The sequence below is a fragment of the Rhagoletis pomonella genome, unplaced genomic scaffold, assembly GCF_013731165.1.
Source record: "Rhagoletis pomonella isolate Grant_MI unplaced genomic scaffold, Rhpom_1.0 Rhpom_scaffold_00007, whole genome shotgun sequence".
In the NCBI taxonomy this organism is placed as follows: domain Eukaryota; kingdom Metazoa; phylum Arthropoda; class Insecta; order Diptera; family Tephritidae; genus Rhagoletis; species Rhagoletis pomonella.
This window is the reverse complement of record NW_023458561.1, coordinates 36,590,783-36,610,195: the sequence shown is the minus strand read 5'-3', so window position 1 is coordinate 36,610,195 and position 19,413 is coordinate 36,590,783. Positions and strand designations below refer to the sequence as shown.

Here is a 19,413-nt window from a genome sequence, read left to right as displayed (position 1 = left end):
GTGCGCAAATATGTACAAGTCGTGTTCTATTCTTCTTTGCATTTAAATATGACTGCACGCGTATGTGCATTAGGGTGGTCCAAATATGCATGTGGAAAAGTAAAGTTGAAAATTTTATACTCTCACCCCATAGAATTGGTCTCTACCGAAAAAATATACCCCTCTATTTTTATTTTGAAATTAAAAAACATTTAGAGGTCGCTCAAAGCTCATACATATATTTTATATGAAAAAAAAACAACTTTTCGTAGAAATGGTATATAATTCTTGAAAATCAATATCTGCGATCAAAAGCTTTGGTTATCTTCAGGAGACTTCCAATAATAACACCCAATTGTTTATTTAAAATTTTTATATTTATAGTTTTTCGGTATAGAACAATCCGACTTTAAATTTTTTTTCGGACCACCCTAATGTGCCGCGTAGTAATGCGCGTCTTGTTGTAGAGGTAATAAATTTTACGATCAATTAGCGAACAGTATTCAATGACATTGTCAATTGCTTGTAATAGACTCTGGGTTGAATTGAGTAAAATAGCAAGCTGCCGCACGGCACACCATCAGCATCCTTCATCTCTGCTATGGTTTTCACATATGTATACCGGCTGCTCTGCATCACATGTGCCCATACTTATTTAAGTATGAATGTAAGCCTTTTTCTGATTTGCTTCATCCACACTCATCCTCCTCCGCACTCGTCAGTATTTTTGCTTGGGCGGATTAAATTTCATCCTCCATGTAGTTGCATTAATGGCTTTGGCAAGGCATCGAACGGTCAATTCGGTCGCTGCGTCAGTCTTTGGCGGTAAAAATCATAAACTTACTGATTTAATTAGTAGTTTTAATTTCATTTGCTAAAGTTTAGAGGTTTATCCAAGCATGCATGTTGGTTTAGTTGGTTTGCTTGTGTACTTGTTGGTGGAAATAGCATATCTTATGAAGTCAAGCGTTCTATTTGTATGGTGCAATGTTTGATATCGTACTTGGGGCCGCAGGCTATTTGTGTAGCTCGTTGCAATACAATATTGCTGTCCGAAAGAAAATCTGTAAATATATAAAATTAAATCTAATATTAACTATGAACATTTCTCTGAAATTCAATTAGAGAAAATGTAAAATTTAATTGCTGTCGTAATCGCCAATAAATTAGTAGATATTTTTTTGCTAAGAGGAAATACTTAAAAATGTTTTGAATGGCGATGATATTGGTGATAAACATATTAAAATATTTACACATTTGAAATGCAAAATACAAGCTATTGTGTATAACCGCCTTCGTCGTGTTATGAGAGAGAAAATTGTTTTAAAAATAATTAATTGTTGTTTCCTTGCTTTGGTAGGAATGCAAACGGTGTTAAAAGACTTATAGCATAGACAGACGTTGAAGTTAATTGCACGGCGGTATCGAATCCTGCGGCCAGCAACTTTTTTTAGTTTCTTCAACTATTACTTTTATTTATTTTTTAAATTTAATTGCCTTGTTGTGTAAAATTTAATGAAAGTAAGTTGTTTTGTATGAAATTAATTTAAAATATACATAATAAAGTTAATGTTTAATCAACTTGAAATATCTATGTGAAGAAAATTTAAATCAAATAAAATATAACAAAACAGAATAACATACAGAGATTAGGGTGGTCCTTAAAGACATCCATGGAAATTTAAACATGAAAAAAATTCGTGGACGTTGCCAGGGCTCGAAACTTTTTTTTTTTATCTTTAACTTTTTACTTTCACAATTATCACGTTTATGCGTAGTCAAATTCACGAAATCATTTCCGGGATCTGAGTAAAAACTCAGTGCATAAACTCCATTTCACGTATAATTGAAATCATGAAATGGTGTTCATGCACTCAGTTTCTACTCCAATGCATGAAATGATTTCATGAATTGGCATGCCAGCATGAATTACAACAAACACATAATTTTGACATAATGCAAGCCTTAAGCGTTGCTACTGTTGGTTCAGACCGATCCGCAATCAAGTTGGACGTTTTGCCCACAAATATTGCAAAATTGCGAGCAGTCTATTTTTTTACAATTTCACATGCAGTTTCGGCTTACATTTATAAAATTCAACGAAAGCACGTACATATTTCGGCTGAGTTATCCATTTTTTATTATTTAGTGAACAAAATAAACGTAAAATAGAATGAATTTGTACAACATGGTCATTGATTGTTGTACAACTTGCCAGAAAATAAAAATTTTTTGATCTTTCATACAACCGATACACAAATTCATTCAACAGGCCCACAAACAGTGCTATCTAGAGAAAAACATTACCAAGTTGGACCAACAGTGCCACGTTTATGGCTTTCTTTAAGAAACACCGGGGCGGAAATTCCAACTGCTCCTGTAACCCTACCTTATATGAGTTCGCCTTGCTATCATCCTCACACATGTCCATCAGAGTATATCAAGGAGTACTCGTATGCATGCGCGTTAAAGATGTTTGTGCTATCGCTTTGTATAGCCGTCATACGTCGCTTTCTTTCTTTTTTCCCCTTCTTTATACTATATCTTCCTTCTTACTCATGTAACATTTTCAGTTTTAAAAATTTCACTCTCCATTTTTGCGATACCTACGCCTAACTAGATTCACTTCACAAAAAAAAAAATATGGGTGGCTGCCAGATTTCGAAAAAATTAGTTATTTTTACATAAAAAAATTTTTACTTCGACCTCTTATAACTCAGAGAGTGTATGAATTTACATGTATAGGTTTTAATAATATGTCAAATTTATCATATTGAGAAAGAAACTACTAGAATGACATTTCGTTGCAAGCATACCTTTTGTTCTCGGTCTCTGTTAAAAAGTAAAATATTTAATTATTATTTTAATAAATTTTTAGAAAAGTGTTTTATTTTATTTTATTTAACACATTTTAATTCTTAGTTTAAATTTCTTTCTTTTTTACATTCTATTGTTTTAAAATGAAAAATCCTTTATTTAATTTCATAATTTTTTTACAAACATAAATGCTTTATTTTTTAATTAAATTTAATTTTATTTTAACTATTAGATTTTGTTTTAAACAAAAACATTTTTTTTGTAATTTTATTAACATAATTTTTGTAATTTATTTCCTTTTTTATTTAATGTTTTTCTATTTTAATTTAATTTTCTGACTTCATTGTTTTAAAAGGAAGTTTTTGTTAAGTTTACTTTTATTTTATTTTATAGGTTGTTTTTCGAAAAAGATTTTTTTTGTTTGTTATTTTTGGTATATATTTTTGCTGTTTTAAATTTTTTCCTTTATTTTGAATAAATTCTCTTTAGTTTTTAGTCCTTGCTGTCTAAATATATATATATATATATATATATAAACTTTTTTGTAATTTCGTTTAAATTTAAAAAACCTTATTGCTAAAAGACAAACTGAATAACGGTACGACTTTCTCGTGAGCACATCGTTTAATTAGTCTTCCGAAAGTAAATAAAGAGCTTTCAAGATAGCTGCCAGAATTGACAATTGTCTTACGAAAGGCTTTTGTCTTTCGAAAGACTGTGGTGAGTTGAAGGACATGTATTAGAAAATACATTGCAATCTTCTTTTTTTATGAATTTTAATTTCTTTCGCTGTAAGGGACTACACGCATATGTATGTATCTTGTAAAGCAAATATCGAGCCCTAACCGCCAAAATAACGTAAGCGACACTTTTTTCAAAATTTTCTTTTTGATGCAGAAATATTCCTAGAGCATCTAGATGCATTTCTGCATCAAAAAGAAAATTTTGAAAAAAATGTCGCTTACGTTATTTTGGCGGTTAGGGCTCGATATATTCTTGGATCTATTGAGGCAAAACAAATCAACACATAATTATTTGCCTGGGAGAAATGAACCCGCATGATGAATTTCAAATTTAATCATTTTAATAATTTTGTAACCAAGTCGATAAGCTTAACCACAAAAATTCGATAACGTATGCACACATACTATGTACGTATGTACCTACATATACACATATCTGAATGAATTTAATAATTAGTTACATACCAATGACCAAGTGCGCCATCATGACACTGTGGTTGTTTGTGTGACTCCACACATTTAGATGATGTACATTTCTGTGGAAATAGAAACGTTAAATAATCTAGATGTACATACTACATACATACATGGTATTATGTAATAATAGAGTGGTCCCTAAAATATAAATATCACGAAAATTAAAAAAAAAAAATTTAAAAGTCGCTACCGGGGTTTTAAAAAAATTTATTTATTTTATTTAACGCAAAAATTGGACAAAACGCTGACTTTGGCCAGCGTGGTAATGAATTTAAGTCAAGTCACAAATTGGTTGATTTAATAAAAAAAAATATTCTATTTGCAAAATTTGTTACCTTGTTAAATATGTATGTGTTTAAAATTTTGAAATCTTCTTAGATATCTTTGTTTTGTACGTGCCCATACAAAATAAAAATATTGATACATATATTAAGAACCACCCTAATATGGATACATGTACTTATATTGATCGCAAATTTAGAAGTAAAGAGCTAATTAAAGTCAAAAATGCACTCACTTAACACCATCAATACTGATTAAATCCATCTCGAGTTTATTTAATGATATCGACGAGGGCACAGCATCCAACAAAATTCCAACCGATTCGCGGAATAAACGCACAGTGGTCATGAATACGATTACGGAGAACAAAACTGTACAAAGAGGATCGGCAAACTTAGCGTTTGGCTGTGGGGAAACAAAGATAATGAGGGCATTAAATCAACATGGAAAGTCCAGATTTTATTTTTTTCAATTTTAAATCATATAAAAGTATTTTTAGGTACTCACATAAATTTGTATTAATATCGATGCGAGAAAAACGCCAACACTTTGCACCAAATCGCCAATGACGTGAATCATAGCAGCGCGCAGATTAAGATTTTCTGCGGTATCACTGTGGGTGCGAAAATGTGCGAAATGAAAAAATTTGTAAAATAAAAAAATTAAAAATACAAAGGGGTGAAAATATGCAAACAAAAAATAATTAATGGTAAATAGGCGCGCTTAAATGTATATGAAAACGGAAAAAACTATAAAAATCGTGTACAAAAATAATTGAAACAATAATTAAAAGAGGAAAAATCCCATACGAATCAAGTTGGTAAATCGCTAGAGGCAAATTGAAATGTGTTGCTTATTGACATAAAGCGTAGCACATCGGAATGTCAAGTGAAAAAAAATGAATTGAGTTTTTACGAAAAATGACAAATGAAAATTATCATTTATGCATGTGCAACAATAACAAAAAAAAAAAACGACAAAAAAAAACGGAGGAAAACAAAAACAAAAAAAAAAAAAAAAACAAAATCCATCAATGCAACAACAGAGAAAAAGTGTAGCGCATTGAAAATGCATAAAAAGTGCTGGCGAAATCAATTTTAAGCACTTTTGCAAACGAAAATATGCACAAGTCAATATGAATTATGCACGCGAATCCGCATGAATTAACTTCATTTACATGAACGCGCACGCACACAAATGCGTGGAAGTATTCATTTGAATTTACCAGAAAGAAGGAAAAAAGAAATGTAATATTCAATGGTAAAGAATTAACATGACAATACATACATACCCTGGAAAAAATGCGACTAATCCAGGATGACACCGGGATCAATGGAACTTGTTACAAATACCAATTCTGAGCTTTTTATTCGGCATGAATTGTTGCTTTTTGTTCGAGCATGAAGGGACTAATTCTTCCCCTTTATAGCCAAAAGGGCACAAACCCTAGGCAGTCGCTTTTAAAATATAAAAATAAAAATTTGCGCCAGCTCAGATTTGAACTGAAGATCTCAGGATTGCTAAGTGAATAGTCAAGCCAACGCCGCATATGAAATTTCCGTGACAAAGTGCGTATATCATTAAATCTTTAATTGTAACGCTTAGAGATGATTTGTGACCTAATTGCACCGATAAGTGAAGAATCCCCATAAAAAACTTGTTGTGACTAATTGGTGCCCAATTGTACCCCATGTCATCGAGCCTAAATCCGGAATACTCTTTTTAGACATCAGTTCGAAAATTTTTTTGCGGGGTATGCCCTTCATATGCATGTAAGATAACACATCTACATATACATAAGTACATATATAGATAAATAGTTTACGAAATTCTTAAAATTTTGTAAATCCGTAAAAACTCTAGTGCCTACAAACATACAAAAGTAAAGGCAATGTTTAAGTACGACAAAAATTTAACATGTATATGTCCGTCAAGTTTTTAAGCCTTTCGGAAACGCACTCGAATGCACTAAAGCTGCTGAAAAGACCTCATGGAGCCTTCAGGAACAACTGAAGCCTGCTTGCCTACCATTAAACACAGCCTAAACTATCCGCATGATGACAAAAATAAAATGACTCTGGCTGCGTCAGCACCTGGAGCAGGTGAACACTCCCTACGCGATCTTCAAAATGTGCCTTCACATCTGCAGCCCTTTTAAATTGGGCTATGTTGAGATCCGACGCGTCCCCAATGGGACCAACCAATACCAGCTGGATTGTAAGTACCCTGACACTCAGAACCCATACCTGCACTATAGGACAGGTAAGAGTCAGATTCTCAGATACGAAAGGATGTCTACAGGCTTGAGTAATCTTATATGGTCTATCGTAGTTGACCAACTACTCTGAACAAAGACTGCAAATGGTGTAGTAAAAAATGGGTTAAACATGGGCACTCAAAATACTATAATATTTAGTTGCTATTTTTCCAGAAAATGAGAATGAACAAGTTGCTAGAGCCATTTCTTCAAAGGGAGAAAAACTACGCTTCTCTAAAATCTCAAATATCCTTGATGATGAGCTCTCAGGGAACACTTCACATATAAACTATTAAAAGGGTTAGGCTATCCATTCAGATCTGCTGGATACTAGTGGGCTACGAACTGGATTATCAGACTATATGCAAAAGAAGGGAGAGGCTCTTTAACTACCACAAACAAGAGGACGCAGATCCAAACTACAGAAACTAAGAGAAAGAAAATAAATAATTTTTATCTACCTGCGGATCTATGTCACAACAACCAAGACTAAAAAACAACGAGCACTAAAAAGACTATGAATATTGACGGACAATTTTTTCAGCACGAAAGATAACGCTAAAAAGAGCACAACGTCGAAACCCCTTTGTCTCCAAACCGCATTGGACTAGAGATGACTGAATATCGTTCCACAATACATCATAAGCTACCATATCGGAAAGACCAACAACCGAAATGATTACGAAAATCAAGGATTTTTTAAATTTAATAATGCCTTCCACAAACTTGTGTGGCATGAATGAAAATAAGGATCATAATGAAAATAACGAGATACTGCTACATGTCGACGAACTTTAACGGGCTAAGGAATTGACATTTTTCGCAGACCGATTTTTATAGAATAATTTTGTTCCGTTGATGATGTACAAGTGAAAAGTTTCAATACAATTGCGCATAGCTATTTCTTTAAACGCATTTTAAGTAAGAATACTATAGCGAGCCTAGTCAATTAATGGCTAGTTGTTTATTTTTATTATTATTTCAATTTTTGACTCACCATTTTTTTGCGTATTTCAATTCGTAGGAACCATTCATTTGCAACAAAGCACCGTCGTTCGCCACTGCATGACTATGTGGATGCGAGTGTGCATGTGCATGACTATGGCCGTGAGCAGCGCCGTGTGCCAACGTGGAGCCATGTAGAACAAAAACCATGCTGAAATAAAAACAAAAACAAAAATTCTGCATATAAAAAGTGTACTTTTGTAGGAGACAAAAAGAATTTTGTATTGGTATAAAACATACCGCGGCAATAATTTATAAATACGAGAATTGAATAAATAAACAGTATTTATAGCGAGTCGGCGATAAGGATTTAATAAAATGCGCTGCTATATTTGAGTTAATTATGCAAAGTTTTAGCATGCGCAACGTGGTTATTGTTAAATGTTTTTTGTTTTTATTGCTTTTCTGGCGTCCGCCTTGTATTAGGTATTGATATGCCATTACTTACGTACATATTTATATATATTTTCTTGAACTTGTGTTTATCTACATATTCAATTGTGCATATTTATGTTTATTTGTACTTACACGATATTAATTAAAATTCCAATGCCCGATATAACCATCATTGTGTTGGCATTCAAATCAAAGTCATTGGAGTATAATCGTTCCATGGCCACAATAATTAGTGTTGCGGTTAGTATCCAAATACCTAATATTGATGCTAGAGCACCCATCACCTCTAGGAAGTAAAAATTCATATATTAATATGTAAACAGGTACGCTATAATAATAGAGCTTATTTATTACAGGAAAAAATAAAACGAAATGGGATTTAGAATGTAGATTTTTTACTCAGCCAGTAGTGGGATATACTACTCGAATAGCGGTACTGAAATGCTAAGTGCATTAAAAGTTTGGTGCAGCGGGCCCAACCCTGTACCATAGCAAACAACGTCCCGGAGATCTAACAAAAGCTCACAAGAGGGATTTTACAGTAGTAGGACATACTAAGCTGGCAATCGCACTCTCTATTTTTTCGGTTAGACCACCTCGAGGCTACTTTTCTTGGTCAGCTGATGCGCCACTCAGTTACCTGAGATATCATGGCGCCCTGGAACCCATCTGAGTCTTACAATTAAGTATTCATATGCGACTCAACGAGAGATGAGACATTGGGCCTTATGCATAAAGAGTGAGCTGAAGCTCAGACTCAATTTTTGCACTGATCAAGTGAGTTAAAGCTCAATAATTTGTACTGAAAATCGAGTCGGAGCTTAAGCTCACTTTTTATGCATAAGGCCCATTGTCTAACTAGTTTTGAGCGTACTATGAGTAAACCCAATACGCTTTTAAGCGCTTGGCTATTAGCTTTCTCCAAATGAGTTACAAGTTTAGATTCTAAACAACGACAACTTGTTACTAATATCTGACTGGATGCACCCGCGAGAGCCTTGACTTGTAATGCCGGAAAATATCTATGGCTAGCGATCTAAGCGGTAAATCGCGATCCTGACAGAGGAGATCTCTAGGGCGTACATCAGCATACGTTTTTTTTTAATTAGCATCAAATTATGCTAACACCTTTAGTTACCATTAATGTAACGAAGAGTCATTGCAAATCCAGATTTTAAACATTAACACCCAAATTCACAAAAAATAAAGAAGACTTTAAATGCTCTATAAAACAAAAATTTATATGAAAGTTTCACTTTATAAAGCTTTTTAATATTAACTTCAGGCAGAAATTAACTGATTCAATTAACCTTTTAATTGAGCTACCGCTTTTTGGTGTTCAGTGACGCAAAAGTTGGTACAATCGTGCCTCTATTTAGTAAGAAACTATATATGTACCCTTTATGGATTTAGAACGCAGTCAAATGACTTTTCAGAAAATCAGTTTTTATTTTTATTCACTTCTCCAATAGCCTCCATATGATACCAAAGGTAGGTCAAAGTAACATAATTGCAGTTGATTACGCCAGATAGACAGCGAATATTTCTTAAAAAAAAAAAACACGAAATTGTATTGTCCCGAACTGTCCGAAGAGATTCTTTGCATAGCCAAATTTTTTTAATGCGAGTGCAGAAGATGATATGGTATCAATATGAAAGGTTATCCTCTTATTTTCTTTAAAATGTACACATATATAGATACATATCGCACCCTAAATCAGAAAAAGCCACAACTAAAAAAATCCAAAATGTTCACGAGAAGCAAACCACTGTTGATGAGGCGCAAGTGAATCAAGCAAAAAAAAAAAAGTTTTAATGGTATGTTTCCAGTTAAAGAAGATGGTGATGAAGAAAAAATTTGGCAGACATGTGGTCTGTGAACAATTTTATAGAAAAAAGTAATATTGGACAATTTTGAGCTCTGACGGTTTTTAGGGTGCGACATATCTACTTTTAAGTAAAGTTTTTCCGTAAATTAGGTACAATCTGAAATTTAAATGTTCCATCCCTTATGGAATATTAGCTGTAAAACAGCTGATTGCTATTTGTTCAATAAACAAAATTAAATTTATTCTGCAGGGTTGCATGAAAAATTCATTCAATTAGCACTCAGTTAAGCACTACTCGAGCAATTAAGAATTGAAATTTCGTATGGTAATTCGAGTTCGATTAGCGCCGTAATCGAGTCGAGAAAACTTTGTTAATTGTTCGATTAGCTGCTTAGCGCCCTGTCTGAACATATTTTAAATCTTCCTTATTTTTTATGAATAAGGCCATTAAAATGCTATACATTTCTAATGGCTATCAAGTATTTTAAATTTCCACAAATTAATGCCCAGTACAAATGACCAACAATTTGCGTCCAGTTTTAAGTTATCAAAATCAATAAAACAAATTACTAGATAATTACGCTTAGTTGTAACCATAAATTTACGCGCAGTTAAAAGTTACCATTTTTGAGTTACCAAAAGTGATCTAAAGGTTATGGCCAGATTAATGCATATTTTTTAAATAAAAAAAAATAAAATTATGTCCAATTTTTAAACGACGAAACATTTCCACTACCAAAAATGTGTGACCAATTTTAAACTGATCAGCTTTTAAGCCAAAAAAAATTTTGTTAAGGTTTTAGTCACCAAATTATTATGTTAGATTTTTGCATTAAAACCCAACTACATATGTATGTACATATGTTTATTGTATAATGAATAAAAACTTTTTCATTGCCATTTTTGAATTACCAAAAGTGATACGAAGATTATAGCTAGAGTAATATATATTTTTTTATTAGGAAAAGAAAACATATGTCCTGTTTTTAAATGATGAAAAATGTCCATTTCTGAAATTACCACAAAAAATATATCCAGCTTCTAAGTTACCAAAAATGCATGTAAATTTTGAAAGGATCATAAAATTATGTACAGTTTTAAAGTTGCCAAAAAGTTATGACCAGTTTTAAGACGAATCAATAAATATGCCCAGTTTTTAAGCCACCAAAATTTATTACCAGGTTTTGAATCACAAAATTGTTATGTTCAATTTTTGCATTAAAAACCAACTATATATATATGTATGTATGAACATATGTTCATTGTGTAATGATTAAAAATATTTCATGGTATTAAAATTACCAGATAATATGCAAAGTTTTTAAGTAAACATATAAGTATATAAGTTTTATTTTGGAGCGCTTAAATGTTATACGTTTTAAAATAAACAGCTCGCTTGGTTAGTAAAAAGCACCTTTGAATTACCCAAAAAAAATCTGGTTTCCTTCCACACCGATTACTTACCCATACGTTTATAGCCAAAGGACATGCGACCATCAGGCGGTCGTCCGCCCAGCCAAATTGCCACCAATCCAATCACAAAACTAATGCAATCGGACGCCAAGTGGGCTGCATCTGTCATGATAGCCAAACTTCCGGCCATATAACCGCCAAGGAATTCAACAATCTGCACAAATACAATAGATAGTAATTGAAATAGAAATTTATCGCCTGTAGAAGTTAAGCGAGCGGGTTTGCTGTAGCGTAAACGTGTTGAACGGCGCTACACTGGGGAAACTACATACATACATATTAACAACATACATAGCTGATGTACGCGCGTGGCTACCTTCACACACGTTCGCGGTCTGTGATTAATTAAGTGCAAAATGGAAGAGACTGGTCGACCGAATGGCAGCGGGCGTGCATGGCGTATGAGTGACATGGCAAACACGCACCAACGTAGGTTACGCATACGCCATGCACGACGCATGCCGCCTGCATACAATTGCCAATAACAATTTAAGTCCGTATGTATGTATTTACATATGTATATGAGTGAGCGACACGTGCCGCCGAAACGCAACACTCGCACGGTTCGTTCGCTTTGTTACGCGGTTTTATTTCATTTGTATAAAAAAAAAAAAACAATTTCTGCCATTGATTTACTCACCATGAAAACACAACATAGCGCAATTGCTAATAAAATTTTTAATTTTGCATCTTGTGTGGATTTTGTACGCAGATTTGCACTAAATCCGGGCAATTGGCAATGGCAAGCGGAGGCGGCGTCGTCAGCAGCCATGGCAGTGGCACCGGAAGCTGCGCTAAATTGATAATTGCCATGGTCATGGTAATCACTCTGTGGGTGTGAGAATAACAAATACGAATGGGGGGTGAGATGTGGTTATTAAAACACAAAAAAAAATTAAATAAATTCAATGTTTACATTTATAAATAAACTAGACACGGTTTGAAATGCTTGTGCGAATTTGCGCGAATGAATGGCTGTGCGATAAATAAATAAATAAATAAATAATATTTGCATATTTTCGGTCGGCTTTTGCAATAAATGCATTTTTGCTTGTTTATGTATGCATATTTGTGTGCATGTGTGAAATGTTTAAATTTTGTGCGCTAAATTGTTTATACATACATACATATGTATGTATGTATATGCTACTCTATTATTAATGCGCGCAATTTTTGATTTGCTACCGAAATATTTGCTTTTGTTCGTCGGAATTTCCAATGCAACTCCAATTTATGTATTTCGAAAGAATTTAGCAGATATTCGCAAATTGTTGTTCTAATATTTTTTGCATGTATGCACATGTGTCTAAATGCTATTGTTTTTTTTGTTTGTTTGTTTTCTAACGCGGAATTTGTTGCGCATAATTCATGCGAGGCACTCACACACACACACACAGACCTCCTCCCACATGTGCAATGGAGTGCATTGCTTTGAAAAGTAAAGGCCACCAAATTCATGTTTGACCGAGTCACACAAAAAGCGCTTGCGGCAAGCAATTTCAATTTAGGCAATGGGATTTGGTAAATGAATAAATGTGAAAAACGCGCGAATGCCGCGGCTAAAATGCTTCAGAAAATTCGCTAAAAAAAATTAACTTGCACCATTAGCTTTGGTAAATATACGTATGTATGTATGTATGTATGTATATGCGCGTTGGTATTTCTCGTGCAATGTTTATTATTCATAAAACGAGTAAATATTTAAATATGAACTTTTGCAGCGTTTGCATATGTATATGTAAGCGTGTGTGTGTACGTGTGTGTTTCGTTGTTTGAATATAAACTGTTTGTAGCTTTCTGATTTATTGAAATATCATATCATAGCTTTTCCTAAAACTGCTTTTCCTATTTTTGTTTTGTTTAAGCTTCATTGGCATATTTATTTACTCGCATTGTTTTTATTTGACCCTTAATCTTCTATAATTGTTTTTGAATTTTTGATGGATTGTCGAAAAAGCGAAGCATTAGAGAAACGATGATTGCTGTTAATAAAAAAAATTACTGAAACTTTGTTAAGCAATTGCTTTCAGGGATGGCTTTTAAATTAATAATAATTTTAATATTGTAAAATTTTAAAAAATTGTATACTGTAATTTTTTCCCCAGCTGATAATTTACTACAATACTACACCACCACGGCCACTAATTACAGAGTTTTGAGAGAAAAATCACGTAACTTCCGAAAACTGAAAATTTTGCTGGCGTGAGTTAGTTTTCCGTCAATCACGTAATTTTCACATATCGAGCCCTAACCGCCAAACAGATGCAAGCGAAATTTTTTTTTCAAAATTTTCTTTTTGATGCAGATATGTTCCTAGAGCATCTAAATGCATTTCTGCATCAAAATTCAAATTTTGAAAAAAATGTCACTTGCATCTTTTTGGCGGTTAGGGCTTGATATGTATGTACATTTGTACATATGTATGTGTATTTTCAATCAAAATAAAATCGTAAACTACTAGTGTTTAACTTTTTTGCTGTATTAACCTTTGACGAATTCAAATGTGCAATAGTAGGCGAGCCCATTCGATTTGGGGTCCTATTAGATTTTGAAGATTGGATGATAACATAAAGAAAAAAAGGTCACGTATATCCTTTCAGCGGTGGGTGGAGGATCCAAAGGCTTCAAAAAATTTAAGAAAAACCCGTCACATGGATTTACTCGAGTGCGTCGGATATTGATGCTCAATAAATCAAACGTGCGGGTGGCGTGGTGGGTACATGGAAGGTTTAAAAATGGGTGAAAAAATATTTACTCCAGCGCGTTGTGGAACTTTTTTATTTTTACACAGTTAGAAATTTGTATTCACATGGCTTTTGTTAGACATATTTTGTCTCGGGGTATACAACAGGTACACATAGTAGAGGCACTTATTTAGCTCAGTTTTAGATAAAGTATTTGATTCGAAAGTGCAGTTTTATGCGACTGGCAAGAGTAACGAAAACTAGCTTCTGTATTGAAATTTTGACAAATTAAGTAAATGTTACGACGCTTTTTTTTGCATGTAAAGTATATTTAGCGTCCAAACGTTTGAAAAAAGCACAATTTGTAATTTAACTTTACATTGTTCCTAATATATTTTTACGTAGTTTTTGTTGTAAGGCTTACAAAACATAGTATAGATTTCCAATTCTTTTTAATCGTGTGCCATAATTATGAAGGATTTCTAAGGTATCATTTCTCCGAAATAAAGAAAAATTTAAAGTGTAATTGGAAAGCCGCAAATATCTTGAGATGGAATTGACCAATTAGTCCAATGTTTTGGTGGATGAAAGAAAAAATACGCCAAAATTCTATTTTTTGGTTTTGGTTGACACTTTTCAGGAAATACGCATATACACTAACTAAAAAACTACTGTTATACATGTTTTTGTATTAATTGCGTTGAATCTGTACGATCTACAAGCAGTTATATTTCCCGATCTGAATTTTGAGTTAGCTCACTTTAGATCTACATAGGTGTGTGATATGTAGTACATATACAGCGGAGCAAAACACGAGCCTTTACCGAGAGTTTTTCTAGGATAATTGTCGCATTTCACTCGCATCCGGTATCATTTGGGAGCATTTGGTCCAGCAAACAGGAAAACAGCAAGCAAGAAGTTTAAAAAAAGACAGCAGTCGCACGCGCTAAAATTTGTTGCCGATTACCGTTACTCCGGCTAATGGAAATCGTCAGATTATATACTTCCGGTTATCCTTGCGCTGTTTGCTTCATAAGAACAAAAATTTTACAGCGCTCGAGAATGTCAAGGTAACGTTGTTTTTTTTGCTTGTTTGCGACCCTCCCAATCCCTTGCATCACGCTCTAATCGTTAGATTATTGAAATGCACACTTTTAAGCATTTAATTAACCCACCATTCCTTAATCTGACGCGCTCGAGTAAATCCCAAAATCCCCTCTTGGACTCCCCTACTACAGCAGATGAAACTGCAGAAACAGTTTTTGAAGACATTAATGAGGAAATACAGATTTATGTGGAAATAGCAGAAAATAAAAGTTGTGACAATGTTTTAAGATTTTGAGAGTGAGCTAAATACATATTTTCCACTACTCGGAAGCATTTCAAGGCAAATTTTAAACATACCAGCTAGCTCAGCAAGTATTGAAAGAGTTTTTTCTGTCTCAAGCAGAATCCTAGAAGAAAGACATAGTCGATTACTTGGTGAAAACCTCTACAAGAAAATATTTTTAAGAAAAAATATGGCCTAATGTAGTTTTAAAATTACATAGAATGAATTTTGATGTGAATTAATTTTTATGAAATTTGTAAAAAAAAATTAATAGTGCTTTTATGCTAGGCAAGGCGTTTGGCCAAGCTTTTGTAGCAATACTGTGCGATTATATGAAATGCTATTTATATAAATAAAGTACCAATGTGAAAATAAATAAATAAATGTCCGTGAAGAAGCGTGCGTGAGCGTGCGTGATTAAAAAACTAGGCGTCATGAGCGTGCGTGAACATGTTTGAAAATAATATAACAGAAGGTGAGTGTGCGTGATTAACAAAAACCATCAACGTGAGCGTGCGTGAACGTGAGCCAAAATAACTCCAGCGACCATCTCTAATTCATACCCATTGAAAAGTTGTTTGATGGAATGTCTTAAATTTAATGTAGCACAAAGTAAATTAGTGCGTTGTGTGCAGACAATACTAATTGCAATTTTGGAGGCGCTAAACTTAGGGGTGAAAACAATGTTTTTGTTTTTTTTTAATGCAGAAAACTAGTGGGAATAATAATACTATTTGACGCACTTAAAGAATATTCCTTAACACGAGATAGGCACAGGTATCCAACTGTATGAAATCGTTTTCTGAGAATCCTTTGTCTGAATTTTGGCAAAGTTTTGTTTTCTGCGAAGCACAGATCTTTCACAAATATATCCTCAAAACTGAATCTGAAGATTATTCTCTGGTGAAGCAGCAGTGAGTTTGTTTAATTTAAAAATAAATTAAATGGAATCAAAATAAAATGGATTTCGATCATCCTGCGTGAAAAAATTGCTTTTAAAATTTGGAAGTCCAAACGTAGATGTAAGTGTTTTTCTGAAAGAACTTTTCAGTTTTTATGCAGCATGTATTACATATCGCCGTACTGAGTTCAAAAATGCCCTATTCCAACTGAAAATATGTATATTAAAAATATGTTTAGAATCGGCAGCTGAGATGGGGCATTTGTGAACCGAATTCTGAAATAGGGTGTTCTTGAAAAGTTTTCTGAGATAGGGCATTTTCGAACTGGCTCCCGAGATAGGTCGATCTTCCAGTCAGTTGTCGATATTTAAATCGGTGGGGTACATATTTTGAACCAATAAGAATTTTCGAATGGGTTGTACTAAGGCAACCTCCGCGGTGGACACAGGTGGAAACTTGTGTTTTGTTTATTAAAGGCAAAAAGAAGTTGTATGTGTAAAAAATTCCATAACTCGTGAAAAAATCGGAACTCGTCGAGACCAGAAGCTATTAGATATTCAAAATCGGTCTGAAATGTTTGTTCGTTTTCAAAACCATAATTTTAATTATGCAAATATATTAAAAATAGTAGAATTTTCTTTATGTCTTCTTGGTTCGAACGCACCAACTGCACGAATTTTCTCAATAATCAATAATTTTTGGTCGGTCAGAAAGCTCAACTCAAAATTGAGACCATTAAAGCATCTGTGCTTACTAAATGTATCTTAGGTTAAAGGTGCTCAGAATCCTACAACTTTTTAAAACATATTGATCTATTGAAAAAAAAAGTACAAAGCAAAATATGTACCTTAAAATTTTTAATTTTTTTAACTAAGAATTTTTTGTACATATATCGTTATGATATGTGTATATCTTTATTGAATTTAATAAAATGCGAAAAATACAGAAGAAAGTTTGTCCTTTATTTTTACTTCAAAAATATGGTCACCGTACCCATACATCATGGTACGGTCTTATGTACACATCGTCACCTGAAATGCAAAGAGACGTAGCTAATATCATCGTTTAAATGCAAAAACTCATAACTGATAAAAAATTCAAAATCCACTTTTTGATTTATACGTCGAATTTCATCGAATTACAACTCCCCTCATAATTTTATGAAGAAAAAGAAAAAACATTAGTCAGGACTTTTTCCATTTCATTTACGATGATGTTACGTCTTTTTGCATTCCAGGTGACGATATATATGTATATGAACTCATGTGTCGGTAGTGTTGTGATGTCACACACCTGAAAATTTATCAACAACAATTTGAACTGCCTCCAACGTACGTGAGAACGTTGCGTGAATATGCGCTCACCTACATAAGTAAATATGTACAAACAATATTCAAATGAATGTCATAATAATGGATGTAATTGCACTTACATATTTACATTGTATTGGGTATGTGAGAGCAAATGAATTTTAATTGTTTTATTATATGCGTGTATTTGTGCTTTTGTGTGGTTAAATTTCATATAAATTTCACTTGCATTGTTATTTCCGCCAAGCAATGGTACCTCCATCGTTGTGTCATCCGCATCAAAGGCATCTAACAAAAGCGATGTTGACGACGATTTTAACCCAGCAGCAATCAGATTCGTCGTCGTCGTCGCTTTTGTTGCTGTTGCTGTTGCTACAGTTGACATGTCTGCTGATGTCGTTGCCTCATTTATGTTATTTGTACTGATGCTGTCGAATGGGCTGTATTCCCAACTGCTGCTCGCACTGCTGCTATTGTTTCGACTATTGTTGTTGCTGCTGCTACTGCCGCTGGTGCTCTTGTTGTGATGGCTGTTGCCGCTTACATGAACATGTCTGTTGTGACGCATCGCTGACCCGTGGTGGTTGCCGTTGCCGTTGTCGTTGCCTGCGCCGCCACTCCCACTCCCACTCACCCGAGTTGTGTTGCTGCTGCTGCTGCCGCTGCTGCTAGACTCACGGCTGCTATCAGTGAAAAGTATAGTTTGCAGGTTCTCAGCGGCAGTTTGAGCGTTTACGTTTGTTGTTGTTGTTGTTGCCGACATAATGCCGCCTTCAACTGTTTCACCGGTATCTTCGACGCCGGCAGCAGTCTGATCGAGCAGTCGCTGATATTTTTTTGACATTATTGCGGGTTTTATTTATACACATATGCTTGTTTGTTTAAATAATTTTTATATTTATGTAGTATACTAGTTACTATATTTGCACTTTGATCGCTACACTGTGAATATGTGATTTTGTGTTGTTGTTGTTGTAGCTGTCCGTTTTATTCACGTATCCAACACACTATGTACTTGTCGCGTGTTAGCTAGTTAAAAATAATATACACAATTGACTTTATTGTTGATTGCGTTTGTTGTTGCTACGGTTAATTTTCAATTTGCTTTTCGCACTTGAGGTGGCGAATTCTAAAAAAAAAAAAACGTATATTACATTTGCATTTCTTTGCTAACTTTAGCGGTAATTTGTGTGTTCTTTTTATGGCAAATAATACTCGCTTAATTGACTACACTGTGGAAAAATATGGCTTTAGATACTACTGTTATATTTGTACAGATATTTTTTAGCACGATTTTAGCACTTCATTCATACATACGTACATATACATACAAATGTATATATACAGATGAGATCAACTAATTAGCAACGAAATTCAAAATGATATTGTTTACAAATTACGTTTATTTATTTACTTTTGGTAATTTTAACTTAAAATATAATTCAATCTATAACAGACCACAGAACCACAATAATAAAGCTTGCACAAATTGCAAACAAAATAAACAAACTTCAAAAATTTTTCCTCAAAATTTCAAAATTTTAAGTTAGAATATTTAAAAAATTTTCGGGTATGCAGTTTTGTAGCCCATTTAATTTTAGACCAATAAATAGAAATATTTTTCATTATTTCTGTTGCTTGAAAAAACACTTTGCTTTTGCTATAAATATTCTTGAAGAAATAAATATACGAATATTTTTTTCTTGAGAGCTGCAAACTCATTTAAGAAATTTTGATAAAAGAAAATTTCTTTTCAATTTCTTCCGTGTCATTTTGTATGAATTTTTCGTTTTTCTTAAGAGCTGGAAACAGCTCTTTATATGGAAGAAAATGCACAACACCCTCAAAAAAAAAAAAAAAAAAAAAATCCATACCATACCGTAAAATTTTTATTGAAAAAAAGGTCGATAGTTTTTATATTTTGAATAT

The 19,413-nt window shown here is 33.5% G+C and overlaps 1 protein-coding gene across 1 annotated transcript; it reads right to left on the bottom strand.

Annotated features, from left to right (window-relative positions):
• Positions 1-393: 393 nt before the first annotated feature.
• On the bottom strand, positions 394-18,769 carry LOC118742700 (zinc transporter 2). Its single transcript, XM_036474966.1, has 9 exons — positions 17,714-18,769; positions 11,899-12,087; positions 11,250-11,412; positions 8,089-8,242; positions 7,553-7,711; positions 4,806-4,911; positions 4,534-4,703; positions 4,005-4,075; positions 394-1,043 (listed from the first exon to the last, which is right to left on the bottom strand). The coding sequence occupies exons 1-9, from the start codon at positions 18,326-18,328 to the stop codon at positions 934-936; spliced, it is 1,737 nt and encodes a 578-aa protein (XP_036330859.1). The 5' UTR covers positions 18,329-18,769; the 3' UTR covers positions 394-933.
• Positions 18,770-19,413: the final 644 nt, after the last annotated feature.

Bases quoted from the DNA above. Each gene is read 5' to 3' on its own strand.
- LOC118742700 (XM_036474966.1), bottom strand. From the start codon at position 18,328: ATGTCAAAAAAATATCAGCGACTGCTCGATCAGACTGCTGCCGGCGTC. The intron at 4,704-4,805 runs GTGAGTACCTAA...GTTTCCCCACAG, and splicing joins CGATATTAATACAAATTTAT to CCAAACGCTAAGTTTGCCGA. The intron at 4,076-4,533 runs GTGAGTGCATTT...CTATTTCCACAG, and splicing joins ATCAGTATTGATGGTGTTAA to AAATGTACATCATCTAAATG.